This window comes from Adiantum capillus-veneris, chromosome 24 (assembly GCF_014529385.1).
Source record: "Adiantum capillus-veneris isolate H3 chromosome 24, ASM1452938v2, whole genome shotgun sequence".
NCBI classification, from domain to species: domain Eukaryota; kingdom Viridiplantae; phylum Streptophyta; class Polypodiopsida; order Polypodiales; family Pteridaceae; genus Adiantum; species Adiantum capillus-veneris.
The window spans coordinates 94,519,561-94,537,822 of record NC_140954.1 but is presented as its reverse complement, the minus strand read 5'-3'; the positions used below and the strand labels follow the sequence as shown (position 1 = coordinate 94,537,822).

Here is an 18,262-nt window from a genome sequence, read left to right as displayed (position 1 = left end):
ACTGTCACACCACAAATTCGAAAGACGAAGCAACCATCAAAGTGGCTAAAGAAAACATCCACCAAGATACTAACTGCATTGTGGGTTGAAACACACCATCCAAAGCCTTAAGAAATGGGCAAGGAAACCAAGGATTAGAAGACACCGTGCATGCTATTTTGTTGAATGGAGCATCGAAAGTTGATTGAAGTTAGAAATCTGGAAGCCTATTCGAAAGAGATGTATCTTCACAAGTACACTCTGAGGTAACAATTGACTCAATCCCACGTCGGAACAAAGCAAACACTGTCACTAAAAGCTCCAGAGGTAAAGCCAAGAATTCCCTTCAAGATAGAAAGTCCTCTTTCCGCTGAATCCTGGGAAAAGAGAATATGAACCACCGGAAAGAAATCTGAGACAACTTGGAGTAAAACTGCTTCCTTTGTAAGTGAATAGCAAAACCTAAATCTCAAAGGACTTGAGACGCAAAGAGAATCACACCATTGGTAAGCTCGGAGTGCTAAGAATAGGAAGACTTGAAAGGTTGTCACCTGAGGATCATGTTTGCCGAAGAAGTCTTTGAGTCTCGAGGTCTAAAAAGGAACCGAGCTACTTAAGCAAACTCCCTCAGAGCAAACCAAATGTCCGTCACCTCTCTGCATCTGCCAAGATCAAACCTGTTGGTACAATCCAATACAATATGCCAAACTGCATACAGACTCCGAAGAGCACATATACTTCCACTGTTGTAACTTACTTCCTTAAAATCTTCACCAAAACTGTCCTTTGTACTTGTGCTGAAGAGAACATGTCAAAGTCGATGATGCGGAAGTGTAGAGACCAAGGGGAGAAAGCACGAGAGAGAGAGAGAGAGAGAGAGAGAGAGAGAGAGAGAGAGAGAGAGAGAGAGAGAGAGAGAGAGAGAGAGAGAGAGAGAGAGAGTCTCTTGAACCAACCAACCTTGGGAATGAATAACTGATGTGAATACAATGGGGATTGAGGGTTGCTTATATAGCAACCTCAGTTGCCCTACCTAGACGTTGACAAATACGTAAAATAAATACCTAAAAGCCAATCTAAATAATGGGATCACATTGGGTAGTTCACTTGAGATGCCAAAACTTTAACACCGTCTGTGTAGCTCATAATGGATATCAATAGTGAGACCAAGTCGATGAAGAAGCTACCATAGACACCCTAGCAAGTGCAGACTACCGGATAGAGCTTGGATTTGCTAATCCTCAACTTTGTACCTTAGTAGAATGCCATCTTGAGCATCGGTTGCCTTATGAAAAACCTTCTTGCTTAATTCTTTTGCAGATATGAAGATGCACCAATTCCGAGACCCCCGATTCCGAAAGGATGCGTCTCTTCGTCCAAGAGTCGTACCCGTTCGGCGAATAGCCATGCCTCTTCAGCGAATGGCTGCACCTTTACGTCGAAGGGTTACGACTTTGCAGCGGAGGGACACGACTATTGGCCTAGAGTCATGTCTTTTGACCTATGGTCATGTCTCTTCATCGTGTCTCTTGAGTTTCTATATAAGAACGACCTTGTAACACATTTCAAGAAATGAATCAATGAATCAAACACAGAGTCTTCTTACTCTTATCTTTGAGTTAAGTTCAAGTTTCTTAAGTCTTAATCATGAGTTTAAGTACTTAATGACGGATTAGTAACTAGAATCCTTACGGTGGTATCATAGCAAATTTTTTTTCCGAGACCTGAAGGTTGTGAGCCTCTCACCCTCGCCGCTACCCTCTCCCTCTCTCCTGGAGTTGCATGGCAGCAGAAGAACGATGGCGTCCTTCTCTCTGAGTCCTATGAGGTAACTTTTTACCCTACACTATCTGTAATACATATATAGAGCAGATAAGAGATTATGGAGTCAGCAAAGTGAATGAACGCGTACCAGAGCCAGATGTGTGTGGCGTACCCGGTAAGTGTGCATAGATTTCCTGTTGGTAGCTCTTCAAGTACCTCTTCGTCGGGTTGTGCCTTTTCGTGCATTGGGTCGCACCACTTCGCGCAAACGGTTATCAAATCCACCCGGCAACACCCCTTCACCTTGGTGGTACCCGCCAAGAGACTGCAGATGGTTGTGCCTTTTCCCAAGCGTTGTCTATGGAAACATTCACGCTGGCTGCCCCTTCGTTAGCAAAAACCTTCGCTTGTGTTGTTTTCTTACGCTACCAGCCAACAGCGTATGAGTTTTTACCCTTCGTTAGTAAAAACATTTCGCTGGCGTTGTTTTCTTATGATACCAGCCAGTAGCGTATGAGTTTTTACGCTATTGAATAACTCCAATTTTAATGGTTACATTACCCGACCAAAATTTTAATCCATGTGAACTTACCTTTTAGTGAGTTTGTAACAGACTTGGACACTCCAAGTCAAGAATCTACCACGACAACACCAAATAACCACTTCAAAACAGGTCACAATTCACAATTTAATTCGACACTAGCCCGGCAGAGTTCCGTGCCTAGAGGTATTGGTCCCAAAGACTGGCGCCCCTTTCGGTATTTCTTTTTGTATTAATCTGAGTTCAAAGTACATGAGTGCGGGCAGGCGCTCACACTCAGACTCTGTGTCCAGATGCTCTGAGTTGTGAGAGGCCCTGCTCACATATTTAAAGTTACAAGGGTTGCCAAAAGGAGAGCCCCAAAAGCTGAAAATCAAAAGCTCAAAAGCTTTGCAAATAAAGCAAAAGTTCTGCCTCTCTCTTTCTTTTAATAAATAAAGCAGAGAGGCTTTCTCTTTCTCTCTCTCTCGCTAAAATAAAGCAAAGAGGGTTCTGTTATGTCCCGCTCACAAGAGAGGGGATCTAGCCCAGATGCCGTTGGGATGGGCGTCCAGTGTCTGGGCGGGCGTAGTGTGAACCCGGCCAGTGTGGCCGGCCATTATTATAAAAGGGAGGCCAAGGCCTCATTTACAGTTATCGACCCCACTGACAGAGTGCCAGTGGTTAGCCCGCGAGGCTAGGAGTACGCGAGGTCACCTCGAGGAGGTGAGGCCGGGTGGTATGGGACGCTTGGTCTTACAGGTGCATGCCTACGTCCTCGGACGCTGGCCCCAGCACGGGGGAGCTGCCCGATGGTGGCTATGGTCGGGTGGTTCGTCCGACGCGTATCTGTAGGCGGTCCGTGTGGTCGGGAGATCCACTCTCTTCGTTCGTTTCAGGTTCTCTCTCTCTTTCTCAGCAATTTGCGTAGAAAAAGCAATGCCAAAAAGCTACCCAGCTTCCGTGAATCAGGCTTATGTCCAACAAATCAGGGTTAGGATTAGGGTTAGGACAGAAATAGGGTTTTTGATTTTAGGGTTAGGGTTTCAGTAGAATTAGGGTTTTTGGTTTTAGGGTTAGAGTTTCAACAAAATTAGGGTTTTTGGTTTTAGGGTTAGGGTTTCAACAGAATTAGGGTTTTTGGCAGCCACGTCATCACTTTGTGACAAAGTTATTCCCATTACATAAAAGAAGCAACCTAGCCAACGATCTAAGTTTTTGCAAGCTGCTCCTACCCCATCATCCAACACTGGCCTGGTGTGCATCTCCTGCACGCGGTACATTTCCCAGTTGCTGTACCTGTTCCAGAACCGACCCATATTCTTGCACCAGTACCCGTTCGGTGCCCCAGGTTGTGCCGGCCCCGCAGGAGTACTTGCTCTATGTCACCCATCGCCATACGACACAGTTCCAGACTTGGGTGGTGTGGCACATATACCTGACTTGCGAGCCCATTCAATTGCGGCACTGCGAGTTCATTTTGGGCCGCTACCTCACCTGGCTTATTCCCTTACCGAGTGCCGGGTCGACTTCATCAACAATATTACTCTAGCCTCTGGTGCGAGTTCACAACGAGATCCTCATCCTGGATTACACACCTTTGTCGCCAGCTCCAGAGGAGACACCTCCTGTCGACAAGGTCGAGGATCTCGAGGCATTGGACCTGGATTCCGACTTCCTAGCAGAGCTCGATGAGTCTTTGGCATCGGCTTTCCTCGATTATTTCCCATATATTTTCCTAGCTTCTCCTCTGTACCCTCTCTGAGGAAGAGCCATGTCAACAACCCAAGAAGAAGATGGTCAGCAGGCACATATGCTTACTCTTCTCAAAGCCCAAATGGAAGCTTTACAACAGACTTTCACAACAAGTCTTACTTTCATCAACACTTGCTTAGAGCAGATGCAGACGTAAAACACTTCTCGGAATTGTCCTACAACTTCTCGGACGACTAATGCTTCTTCTCTGCCATCTTCTTCCGGCGCTTCAGTGGTCGACCAGGAAGAATCACTCAAACAAAAGCCTTCGGAACTCCACCCAAAGCATGGTTTCTTAGAGACAACTAGACACAAAGTACCTTCTTGCGAGCAACAAAAGTCTATGCATGAATATTCTTGGAAATGCTACAGTTCTAAGCAACCAACTTCTTATCGGAATCATCAGCAACAGAAGTAGCAACACGAAGCTTCCAAAGGATTATCAACGATATCAACATGGGCTTACTTAGTGGCACATATATCCGACCCTAGTCAAGTACTCGGGAGTCGGTTGTGAATGCCGCAACACTGGACAAGTTTCCCCTCGCGAGCCATGCCCAACATTAAAGTCTTTCTTGTCTGATGGTGGTAAAGTTGAAGATTTATTGATCCTTTTATTGTGCAAGAGGATCCTTCAAAGGTCTAGGCACCATCTCCCTCAACCTCCCCCTTCTCAAGTGGAAGCCTTAATACCCGTTGAAACAGCTGAAGATTCAGAAGATTCTGGTTCTTGTGTGACAACCAACAAGCACATAACCCTTTTTTCGGCTGTGATCCAGGCAGAAAAATTCACCTCTTCACCGCCCTTGCAAAATAAAGTCGCTCTCTCTGATCAGATACCAAATGCAGTGGTGAACGATAATTTTTCAAACTTGAAGACTCCTTTCCTTACCTTTAGCGGTGCAAAGGATAAATCAGATGTAGACTCTTGCAGCACGACTTCAGTCGCTGTAATTGAATCTTTGGGCAACTTGTTCCTCAAGTAAACCTTTACAAATGGATGTACCTTCAAACACTACTCTGTCTCAATCTACAACATCCCTTCAAGAGGATTTTACTGCTCTAGACAAACCAGTGGAATACGTTACAGATTTCCAACAAGTGGTCATCACTCAACAAAAAACTCAAGTCAGTTTACCAATAGTTTCACTTGAAGCAGATAAAGATTCAATCTTTTCTTGGACAAAGCTCAAAGTTACAAATGACTTTGACAAAGGCACTAATCAAGTTGCAGATGTGATACATATATTTTTGACGAAGATGAGACAAGTTGCAGATATGGTCAGTTTTCAGTTTGGAAAAATAGTTATGGTCAATAATAGTGCCATGACGTGGGACTTAACAGAAAGAGCTTTGGATGCAGAAGCACTACAAAAATACATTTCCTTTTGTCGGAGTTTCTACAACTACCCTGGGTTTGTATTTTAAATGGGAGGGAATGTCACGATTGTGACGTATTCTTTGTTTTGGTATTACCTTCTTGCTTGATTCTTTTGCAGATATGAAGATGCACCAGTTCCGAGACCCCCGATTCTCCAATGGATGCGTCTGTTCGTCCAAGAGTTGCACCCATTCGGCGAATAGCCATACCTCTTCAGCGAATGGTTGCACCTTTATGCCGAAGGATTACAACTCTACAGCGGAGGGACACGACTATTGGCCTAGAGTCATGTCTTTTGACCTATGGTCATGTCTCTTCATCGTGTCTCTTCGGTTTCTATATAAGAACGCCCTTGTAACACATTTCAAGAAATGAATCAATGAATCAAACACAGAGTCTTCTGAGTCTTATCTGTGAGTCAAGTTTAAGTTTCTTAAGTCTTAATCATGAGTTAAGGATTAGTAACTAGAATTCTTACATCTTCAGTTGACTACCTTGGGATCCCTTTCTTTCAGTACACTATTCGATTGGGGTATCACAAATTGGCAGCATGGAGAGGCTCGTCTTCCTGCAACACTTCATTGGTAGGAGGAGGGGCTCACAATTGAGTTCTTGTCAGGCTTTTGGGAGCGGTTGTGGAACTCTAGACAACCGAGGTGAGTCACTTTGTTTCAATGGCTAGTTGCACACAGAGCTACAGCAGTGGGGAGCTGGCTGGTACATACTGGCCTTTCGGCAGCCTGTGCAGCTTGTGACCATCCTTTGGAGAGTCAGTGTCACTTTCTGTGGGACTTCCCCATGGCACAACAGGTTTGGCTTCGGGTTCTTCGGTTGATGCCAGCTCTTTCCACAGCGTGAAAGTATACTTGGGGTGTTGCTACATGGTCCACCCTCACTGGCCCTGTGCTCCAGTTTGAGCTATCCTCCACCGGCAGGATGATAGTGATCGAGGGGGGTCGACCTACACTTCAGCTTGCTACAGAGCTTACCCCCCAGAAGTGGTGTAATGAGAGAGAGGTGTGTTGGGAGCTCGTCTGTGGCTTGACACTTTGGTTCATTTGGCGGGCCTGTTGCTTCCGCATCTTCGTGGCTTGCCTTGTCCCACCGGCGGAGACTGTTCGTGACTTTAGGATGGAGTTGATCCATACTCTCAAGGGTCAGTTCGAGAGACTTTAGGGCAGCTCCGACCGCATAGGGGAGCACATAGAGGCTTTCCTACGACTTTGGCGCCTAGGGCTCTTCTACGCCACGGTCAAGGGTGTGCCTAGATGGCACTACCGGCCACCTGTGTGGCTCTTTCCATTTTGTGATTTAGTTTCATTGCATACATTTTGTTTACTCACTGGGAGAGTTTCCCCATGCTTTTGATGTAGCCCTCTCTAGTAGAGGTGGTTTGTAGCCCCATGGGCAGTTTTTCTTAACTAATGGAAGGATCTTGGGAGTTGGTTCCGTGGCTTGCCAAGCGGAAGGTGATTGGTGTCAAATGGTTCTACAAGACAAGTACAAATTTGATGGTTCTTTGGACAAGCACAATGCAAGGCTCGTTGCCAAGGGCTTCTCTCAGAGACAAGGTGTGGACTATGACGAGAGCTTTACACTTTCAAGGATGGTGACCATTTGGATAATTTTTGGCCTTGCTGCCTTTTTGGGTGGCCGTTTTTCCAGATAGATATTGTTTTAGCTTTTCTTAATGGTGACTTAGAGGAGGAGGTGTATGTGGAGCAACCTCTATGGTTCTAGGATCCAGATTTCAGAGACATGGTTTGTAGGTTGCTAAAGCCTCTCTATGGCCTGAAGCAAGCCCCTTGAGTGTGGTACCAGAAGATAAGAGTCTTTCTTCCTACAACACCTTTCACCGATTTGGTCACACAGATTTATACATTTACCGTGAGGGAGGATTGGTGACACTTGTTATCCTCTATATGGACGATCTTGTGGTTACAGGTAGCCATGTTGAGCACATCCGCAGTACTACGGAGACCTTTGCTAAGGAGTTTGAGAGAATAGATCAGACTTGCTTCACTACTTTCTTGGATTGGATATATGGCAGATAGAGGGGGGACATCTTTCTCTCTTAGGAGCGCTATATCCAAGAGTTGTTGGAAGCATTTGGTATGACCGAGTATAAACCTATCTCAACCCGTATGGATCCCAACCAGAAGTTGTCACAATATGACCCCTTAGATGTAGCAGATGCTACAAAGTATCAAAAATTGGTTGGTTCTCTTACTTGGGTTCTCAACACCCGGTTTGATGTCAGTTTCTTGGTGAGACTTCTCGGTTCTTTTATGCAGAGACCCGCCAAGTCACATTTGGAGTAGGCTCTTCGAACTCTGCGGTATTTAAAGGCGACCAAGTTATTAGGCATTCACTATGCGGCTGGAGATACAGACTCCAAGATCCTCTACAAGGATGGAGTGATTCAGATTGGGGTGGAGATCCAGATGGACGACGGTTGACTACAGGTTACACGTTTTCTTTTGGCTCAGGAACAGTTTCATGGAGCAGTAGGAAACAACCTACAATTTCCTTATCTTCCACAGAGGCAGAGTAAAGGGTTGTTCGGGAATCCAATGTTTTATGCCCGGACCAAGCATATAGAGATATATACCAGAAGACTAAGAATGGCTCTATTCGGCTACAGTACATTTTGACGCCAGATAACCCTGTTGATATCTTCACCAATCCCCTTCCACATGCTACATTATCCTGTCATGCAAGCTTCCTTGGACTTGTTTCCCGTCCGAGAGCTGAGAGGGGGTGTTAGAGATCAGATTGGTGGTGGCTCCAGTATCTCCCAGGAGCGGATTAGGGAGTGGGGGACTGTTTTGTGGCTGTGCCCGGCCGTATTTGAGGTAGATGTACCTTTCTCGGTGTTGCCGCCCGGTAGGCTTGCATGAGGCGGGACCCCCATTCGCAGGGTTTCTCGAGGTCAGAGTCTTGAGTCTTTTGCAGTTGTGCTACTAAATATGTGTGTTAGGTTTCTGCATATTAATTTCACAACTCAGCATTGGGCGATTCAACATTTAAAATGCAAAACCAAGTGCACTGTCACGTGCGCAATTCACTTGTGCCACGTGGACACGCTTCTACCATGGTTTAGCATGAGTCATAGTCTAGCTTAGGACTCAGCGTGGCACTTTGTGAGCCTCTAGCAGGACGTGCATGCCCAAGCTGGTCACAGTTGCATACCTTCTCTTGCACAGTCAGTTAGCATGAGCATTTTTCAGAGCATTGAACCCTTTTTGCCAAAGTACACATTTTTCACTTATTTATTAATAAGTGACTTTTGTTGGAAAAGTAGGTAGGGCAAATTGCTAAGGAATTATAAAAGAAACCCAGTGGTCACTCAATAGAAGCAGAAGAAGTAGGGACACAAAGAGGCATGCACCCAGCAGTTACGCAACACCTCAACAGGAGCCCTAGCGTTTTTCTCAAGAAGAAGAAGACCCAGATCAGCCTGGCGTTTTCAGTTTTCAGCAGACAGCCCAGCGTTTTCAGTTTTCAGCCTTAGCCTTGCGAGAATGCGGTCGCAGATCCTCGCCAGATACCTCATTTAGTACCAGATCAATTTAGCGTTTTCAAAATTCAGCCAGATCAGCCAGCGTTTTCAGATTTCAGCCCTAGCCCGGCGAAGCGGTTGCAGATCCAGGCCGCAGTATCGCTGCAGTAGCAGATCCCCAGCAGTGCATCTAGAGTTTTCAGTTTTCAGCCTTGACGTCGTCGTCCTCGACACCATCGTCGTCCTCGACATCATCATCGTCCTCGCAGATCCCTATCTTGATGACGACACCTTCGCCATCGTCATCGCAGTCCCGGACTTGACGACGACACCATTGTCGTCATCGTTACAGTCACCATCGTCGTCGTTGACATCATCGTCGTCGACATAGACTAGCAGTACTCGTTGATCACCGTCTTCGACATAGAACCCGTCGTTGACAGCTTTGTCTTCGACAAAGACCCCTTCAAGCTTCAGTACCTCAGTAGCATCAGTACCCTTCAACATTAGTAGCATCAATACCCATTAGCTTTCGTCGACAGCTTTGTCTTCGACAAAGACCCCTTCAAGCTTCAGTGCCTCAGTAGCATCAATACCCTTCAACATTAGTAGCATCAATACCCATTAGCTTCAGCATCATTGTAGTAGCATTGTGCAAGAATAAAGAAACTACTTGCTCTGGCAACAGAGCAAGAGGGCCCTTGAGGGCTGAGAACCGACATCCTTCTGTCGTCTCTTTTCTCTCTCTCGTCTCTCTTTCTTTCAGTCGAGTTCAGTTTTTCAAGTGAAGTAAACTGTTCCTTGTGTTTGTGTGCGGAGTACTAGATCGAAGCAAATCCTTATTCTCTTCAGCTGCACCTGACATGCACACTTTTAGTGAGTTCACATATTTATTAGCATTTTTAGCTAGTTTTAGGATCGTGGGGTTTTCCAGGCAGGGAGGGAAAATTCCCAATTGCCCTATATATGCAGACCCTCCCTTGTACTTTTGGCGCGTCGTTCAGTGCAGAGATCGAGCATTTGGACACACACTGTCTCTCTAGCGTTTCCAGTTGTGCTAGCATTTTGTTGTGCACCACTTTCTCTCTCTAGCATTCTCTCTCTCTCTCTCTCGCGTTTTCTCTCAGCGATCCCTCTTTCTCTTGCTAGTGCTCCCCTCTCTTTCCGTCTAGACACCCTACACGAGGTGCTATTGCCTGCAAGTTGTTCCTGTGCCCGTATGGTGGGCGGTCCACGAGTACGAGGAGATCTATCGCGATAGATCCGAGATCCGTTGGCTGCCCGGTCCTGAGAGGAGGTTTGCTCGTGGTTGTAGACTAGATCACCCGATTCACCCTTTTCCGCTGCACCTTTGATAATAGGGTGCTACTCCAAAGGGTGTGATGTTGAGAAAGGTACGCAGAATCAGCATGTGAAAAGGCAGCACGTAGACTCGCTATCATCAACCGAAGTACAAGTGCTAGCTGATGGGTACTTTTAGAAGAGGCACGAATGCAAAAAAGTGCATATGTAGAAGGGATACCACACTGAGGGTTCCATCGATACTGGAGAGGCACACCTGTTGGCGCATGCTTCTCTTGGCAAAGGGTCACCACTTGGGAACGGGTGCTTGTATGGGTGGATGAGGCTACTGCATTACGGGAGGTACTTGGGTGCACACCATCGCTCTTCTGCTTCCAACAACAACAGGTGGGAAAGGTTGGGTATAGTGAGACGGAGAGGATGAAGGGCACGACAAGCGTCGGCAACCCACGGCTAGGATTTCTTTTGCTTTGATACCATTGTATGGATTAGTGGTGCTAATTCTAGATTTAAGACTAAAACTTCATAATTAAGATTAAACTGAGACTCAAGAGATGAGAACACGCTGAATTGAATTGATTTGATTGAATTGTATATTAAGCATCCTTTATATAGGAGATGAAAAGACACATATGAAGAGGCATGTCTGTTGATGTAGAGACATGACTCTAGATTAAGAGTTACATCCTTTGACCATTAGCTATGACCAGTCGCTGTAGAGACATGACCTTTCGGTGTAAGGGTGCAACCATTCGATGAAGAGGTGTAGCCATTGGGCAAAAGACGCACCCTTTCGAGGACAAGCCTTGAATAAATAAATAAATATGGCATTTTTTCTTTTAAATATGCTATATAGTAAATATTGATTTTTCAAAGTTTATAAATAAAAAAGGCGGTTTCGTAGTTCTGCATTATCTGTTTTCTTTTGTGCCTTGCTTTTGTGTTTCTTGCACATGTTTTAGCCTTTGTTAAGTTCAAACTTTTCTGACCTTGAAGGTATAAAAGGCATTCCCTTGAATTGATTTTTATGAGTACTTAGCTCTCTTGGCTACTCTAATGCGGTTGAATGTTTTTATATTTGCAGATTGGGCTAGATAGTATGGTAGCTTCTAGTCCTAGTAGAAGATAAAATAATACATTTTTGAGTAGGTGTCTTAGTTAAGGGGGAAAAAAAAGTATATCTGTAAGTGATCCATCCTATATTAGACTTTTCTTGAAAGCGTGATACATCTTTTTTTGTGTTCTTCTTAGCATGCCTTCAAAAATATATTGTTGATGAATTAGGAGATGTTATGTTGATTTAAAAGATGAATTTGGGGATGATATAAAGGAGAATGTGGCTGGAGATAATGCAAGTGTGTAGTTATGGATTTTGAGTGGATCACAAGGGTCACCCAATACAAGTCATGCTAAGAATCCACGGAATGGTCGGTTGTGAACATGTCTTGCAAATTTATCAAATGTCTCAAGAAAAGGGAAAGAAAATATGATGATTCCCCAAGGATGCCAAAATTGAGTGGAGATTGTGACGATGACGATTCAAGTGGCGGAAAGCAAAGTCTTAGTGAGAAGCTTGGTATACCCTCTATGAAGACTTTGTGTGAAAGAAAGATGCATGCAAAAAATAGGACATTTAGTTCTTGTCTTGGACCACATAGATCTGACATATTAAGGAATCATGTGTAAATCTATGAAAGTTATATGACTCGCCATTATGCATATATCGCCCCGTGAAGAAAAATAATACTTTTGAATCTGTAATCGAAGGCGTAGGTTTGCGTTTTGATCTGAAACAGGCATGCACTCTGTATTTCTCCAACCGAAGCAATATTTGATTCTTGTTTTGAAACTTCATGCAGGTGGATGTTCCTGGTTGGCTAGAGGCTTTTACTGCCCATCCTCGAATAGGCGATCTAGAGGCTCTGAAAAAAGGGGCACCATCTGCACAGTGAAGCATCTTATACCTTAGCCATTCATAGTAGAGCCTTTCATGCATTTGCCATTTGTCAGAGGATTGCATAAACATTTAACTTTACACCACCCCTTGATTGCTGTTTTGATTTGGCCATGTCTGCATTCTTGAATCTTGACACTCTTCACTAAGTCCTTTTTCAGTTATCTGTTACAGCTGGAGTAAAGTGGAGCAGTCAGTTGCAGTTGAGACGGCCAATGTGACAGTCATGCGGGTGAGGTTATGGAAGCTGGTCAATAAATTTTTCATACAGTCTAACGTGATGTTTAACTTGGAAGACTCGTGCTTGTAAGTGATGCTGGCATGGTCTTGTTAAAATGAGCACAGTCTGGAATGAAACTAGCAACAAGATGGTGCTCACGATGCAGGATTTTCAAGTTGAGAAACTGGCCTAGCTGCTCTGAGATGTTACTGGTTTTGTCCAGTTTGTTTAAGTAACTAGTGAAGGAATGTATTTGCGAGCATAGTATTGAGAAGTCCGTTCTTTGTAATGGGCTTCTATATTTGAGGAAAACACATTTTTCCTTCTTCAAGTTACTTTTCAAGCTATTTAAGGTCACGGTCAGATCCTTGCAAGGGTGCTTGTGTCCTGCAATTGTCAGTGTTTGTACAGGCCTTTTTGTTCAAGCAGAAAAAATCAAATCCTGTTGCTTTACATCTTTTAATTCTCTGCTTTGTGGTTTTCTGCACCAGGAGCTTAGTGAGTGGAATCAGAAGTATGAAGAAAAGTTTGGCTTCAGATATCTAATATGTGCCTCCGGAAAATCAAGCGCGGAAATTTTAGCAAATTTGCAAGTATGGTAAAATTGGCTCAGCTATCATTTTCGGACAACATTGCTAGTGCCTTTCAGGAATAGGTTCTTATTTGCAAGATCCTTCGTTGGAGTCAATGTATATTTGAGTCAAAGCTGCCGTTTTCTCTTTTAAAAAAATCATAATCTGCATGGTGATTAATGTGGACTTTTATGAGCAGCACTGACCCATGTTTTCTATTCATGAATATCCTAGGGGTTGTGCATCACCAAAATAAGCTGTAAGTTGACCAATTGGTTGTATCATCTGCCTTCAAATCTATATTGGTTTAAATGTCTCCTCTGAGCACAGCTCACTTTAGCTATGCAGTCCGTCCGCCGCAAGCCCCACCATTGACTATCTTTAATTTGTTATTTGCCTGGTGGAGGGTTGATGGCAAATGAAGTGCTCTGCTCGGTACATTGCTTCCTGTTCGGTGCTCCCCTCGGGGGTTCTCGCTTTGGTGAGGCGACTTATCCGGAACTTCCTTTTGGGAGGTTTCGATGGGACACGAGTGAACATGGCCCTGTCTTGTGTGGTGCACTGTGACTATGCCTGGGCAGAGGGTGGTTTGGGCATCATTGATCCAGAGACCAAACTCATCGTCCAAGGACCATTCCCCAATCATGAAAGTTGGAGACAACTTTGAGAAAATGGAAGAGAGTGTTGGCCATCGACATTCACTTGCTTTCAATGTTGTTTTCACTTTCATTGGTATGGATGTCCAGTGTTTGTTTCTCGTACAAGTCTTCCGTAAATAAAGAGAAACTTTGAGAGAGAGGCTGATCGTTTCGACTCCTTGTGTGCCTCGTTTCATTTTAATTGTCTTTGAAGCTATAGAAGTTTTTGTTCTCTTAGTGCTCGCCCTGAGCTATACAGAGGACAGAGGTTCGAATGAGCATGGGCAAGGTGCTAAAGGCTTGCCCACACACTCAACACGCCACTGAGGTTACACACCCTCTGTTGCGCTAGGGATTGCAGGACAGAGCGTGTTGCAGTCGAACATGCAGCAAGTCTGAGGGACAGCGCGCAGAAGTCCTTGCGCTAGGGTTTGCAGGCACGGGCAGTTCGCGACCCAGCTCTATGCACGCGAACACACACACGCGCACACACACGCACACGCACACGCGGGCGCGCGCACGCGCACACACACACACACACACACACACACACACACACACACACACACACACACACACACACACACACACACACACACACACACACACACACACACACACACACACACACACACACACACCCTGCTGGGGCAGGCACAGGCGCAGAGAACTGCAACAACGCGCAGGATACAGGCGACAGAGGAGCAGCTCGTCACACACACACACACACAGTCGCCCACGCCCACGCCCACGCACACGCACACACACACACACACACGGGTGCTTCCTCACTTGTGCACTCTTAGAGAAGCCACTTTATATTCTCAACATTGTCTAGCAATACTGACTTCTAGGGCATTGAAATTGCTTGAACATGAGAAGTAGAGGCACCACCACTTCCCCCTGCTTGAGCATACAACAATGTTTTAGATCCTTGCTCTACAAAGCTTGATTGGACCAAAGCCATTGTAGGTTCCAAGTTGAAAGTCTCTAGATAAAGTTGCAATACATGAGGTGACTGCTAACTCAACCTCTTACATCCACTTTACATCCATTGGTGGATAGTACTTGAATTTGACCAAATAGCGTCAAACAACTTCTCCTTCGACTTTCATTTCCTTATGTGCCAAATTCTGTTCAGGTTTTAAGATTTTGTCTACTTCTGGTTGTTCCTCGACTGAGATATCTTTTGGTTTATCACCCACAAAAGGCCTAAGGTGGCTCACACGAAATGCATTATGTAGCGTCCAACCTTCTGGTAGCTTTGGCATGTAAGCTAAATCACCCAAAACTTGAAAGGGCCCATGCTAACACATATTAACTCATAGTAATCTTTTGAAAGACACATTCCTTGCCCTTCATGCATCACCAACCCTTCATGCATCACCAACGTGATCTACCAGTGTCAAGAATTTCCTTGCAAAAAGGTGATAGCCTCATGCACTTCGTAAACAAGGACATCGTGCATTATGTATTGTTGCAAAAGTTGCCTATATAGAGAAAACACTATTGGAAAACGTGTACAAAAGGACAAAATTGCATGCACAATACTGTCAGTAGTGGAAACGGAGGTTAAAATGAGATTGGATCAAAATTTTGACGATCCCAAGATCAAAGTTTTGTTTCGAAGGTTATGTTGCCTTGCAAATGGTCACCAAAATCACCTCAATTCGGAGAACATGAGCTTGAAGGGTGCTTGCGACGTTGCCCTGCATGTCGAAAGCATGCTTTGATACAAATGTTGGAAATACGGTTGCAGGAATGCACACAAAGATGGAGAAGATGAAGGAGAAGGTCAACACAAGAAGTAGTATTATTGAGTGTGCTAATACAAAGATAAGGCTTGCCCTAGATTGATAGGTGTATATACAAGCCGGGGGAAGAAAACATGGGAAAGAAGTGTCCCGGCGGTCCTTAAGTGTGTTCACATAGTACTACCATAATAGCATCCTCATGGATCCCAGAGTATTAACGCAGCCATATCTGAGAAATGAAATGAAATGTTATATTAACGTCTTCAAAAGGCCAAAGTGACCTATGAGACCAGAAAGTTACAATGCGGTGTATCTGATACAAAGTCAGATTAACAAAATAAATTAAACTAGGATAACAAAATATAAATACTGGGGGATCCTAAACTAAGCATTACAATGTGAAGACAATATGGGAGGGGAAAAGAGATCCATCTTCATCTGCACTTTGGACGACGCAAGAGTATGGCTTGAATCCTTTGCCATAGTCTCCTTCGAAATTGTGTAGCTCCTCTCCTCTCCTCTCCTCCCGAGAGAGAGAGAGAGAGAGAGAGAGAGAGAGAGAGAGAGAGAAATGAAATGAAATGTTATATTAACGTCTTCAAAAAGCCAAAATGACCTATGAGACCAAACTTTTACAAAATTGTGAATTTGATACCATGTATGGGTACAAAAAGACTAGAACAACATACTACTACTACTAGAATCCATCCTCATCTGCCTTCTGGATGTCGAGAGAGAATGGCTCGAATCCTCTGCTGTAGTCTCCGTCGATGCTGCGTAGCCCCTCTCCTCAATCGTGGCCGTCTGGAGCTGTGTAGCTCCACTGCTCGGTCGATGAGAGCGCCGGTAGTGGTCGAATGAGTGTGGGCGGAGCTCTGCAGTGATGGCTGCTCCTTTGGCTGTCCCATATCTAGTGAAAAGAAATCTGTAATCCATCTCTGCTGTCTCTCTCTAGCTCTCCCTAGTAAATTGTCTCTATATCTATGTAACTTAAGTAGATATTGCCCAAGACATCTCTGATCCTCATAACTCATGGCCCTAGAGAAAGGACCGAAACCCTCTTTGAATAAGCAGTGGAAACGGCCTCGAATCTCATAGTACACTATGCAATGACATATGTAATGTAGCTCTGTCTCTGGCTCTAGCTGGCATAAACGGCATATCCTGTTGTTTGTTGGTATCCCTCTGAATCTGCTAGTATCAATCTCCAACAAATGTGAGGATGTGCGTATCTGACCAACGTCACACCGCAAACCATGAGACATGTGTATCCATGTAGCTGGGTCGAATCACAAACCCATCTCCTGTGAGGTGGAGAAGATGCTCTCTATACAAAGAAATCTTCGTGCCCAACTTCTGTGGCGGCTCTATCCATGTCCTCTTGGTATCCAATTGGATCAGGTCCTGATGAATGAGTCTAGTAATCTCCACCTGTGTAAGAGACATCGAGGGTGTCTAAAGAAAGTACTGGAAAGGGGGCAGCCTGTCCATGGTGAAGCCATGCATCTAAAACCATGATGTCATCTATGCATACCAGCATGAAGTGTCCCCCTGAAGAGAGAGGAGCCTTGCATTCTTGGAGGCGGTCTCCATGAGGCCTACCACACCCCCCCCCATGTAACAAACTTGGACACTCCAAGTCAAGAATCAACCGCGACAGCACCAAATAACCACTTCAAAACAATTCACAGATCACAATAGATTTGCACTGGCCCGGCGGAGTTCCGTGCCTAGAGATATTGGCCCCAAAGACTGGCGCCCCTTTCGGTATTTCTTTTTGTATTAATCAATCATCAAAGTACAAGAGAGCGGTTAGGGTTTCACTCTCAGACTCTGCGTCCAGATGCTCTAAGAAGTGAGGCCCTCACCACTAATTTAAAGGTTACAAGGGATGCCCAAAAGCAGAGCCCCAAAAGCTTTTAAAATCAAAAGCATCAGTTCTCTCTCTCTCTTAGAGAGTCTTTTCTCTTTTTTTTTTATAAAAAAAAAAGCAAAAGCAAAATTCGCGTCGCTCATCATTTTCCCAAAAAAAAATAATTTTTTTTTTTTTTTTATAATAATAATCCGCCTCCGCGATTTCCGGAATTTAGGGTTTTTGGCAAAAATTAGGGTTTGCAGGAATTTTAGGGTTTCTGGCAGAAATTAGGGTTTCTGCTGTCCGCCACGTCATCACTTTGTGACATACCCCCCTCTTGAAAGCATTGTAATCGACCGCGATTACGCCTGCAAAACCGACAAAAGCCATAAACCGTCTTAGCAGACACTGACTGTTAGTACCTACGTACTAGGAACACACATCTAGCACATGTACAAAATCGACAGTCACATCACACGACATCACAGGACATCACCAGACATCACAGGACATCACATGACATTCAACATTCATTCGGATCTTAGACCATGATTTATCGGCAATGTAGCTAGCAATCACATCTAGGTCCAATCGGGACCTCATCGATGTCCGATTGACTAACCCCTATTGCAACCATGTCTATTCGAGATCAATCAGACCAAAATGCTGCAGTCATTTCGGCTATCAGTTCCTGCACTCACAAGAAGTCAAGAACAAATCAGTATCATAATCAGGAATTCCATTTCATAAAGTCATCCAGCAGAATACTGTCAGCTCTCAGTATCCCTGAAGCTCAAAGAGACATCAGTGACTTTAGTATCAAAATCGAGGCATCTGTTGACAAAGGAGTGGAGCGACTCCCCTCTTGTGCATCCCACTGCACCAGATCTTCGGCCAAGCTGAGTTTCTGGGTTCCGTTTGGAGTAGACTATGCTAAACCAAAACATCGAGGTAAAGTTTCACAATCCGAGGAGTATCTGCTAGGTCCTCCTCCTCCATCCACTTCGCATCAAATGCAGGAAAGTTCTTGAACTTAACCAAGAACCGCCTTCGGACTTTACCTTTC

The 18,262-nt window shown here is 44.7% G+C and overlaps 1 protein-coding gene across 1 annotated transcript in view; it reads left to right on the top strand.

Moving 5' to 3' along the window:
* LOC147426803 (uric acid degradation bifunctional protein TTL-like) overlaps positions 1-18,262 on the top strand; it is a 46,755-nt gene that overhangs the window by 1,783 nt on the left and 26,710 nt on the right. Inside the window, exons 2-4 of the mRNA XM_086497804.1 lie at positions 12,063-12,151; positions 12,332-12,389; positions 12,869-12,970. Of these exons, the coding sequence (XP_086353930.1) occupies positions 12,063-12,151; positions 12,332-12,389; positions 12,869-12,970 (249 nt within the window). The remainder of the gene's footprint in view (positions 1-12,062; positions 12,152-12,331; positions 12,390-12,868; positions 12,971-18,262) is intronic.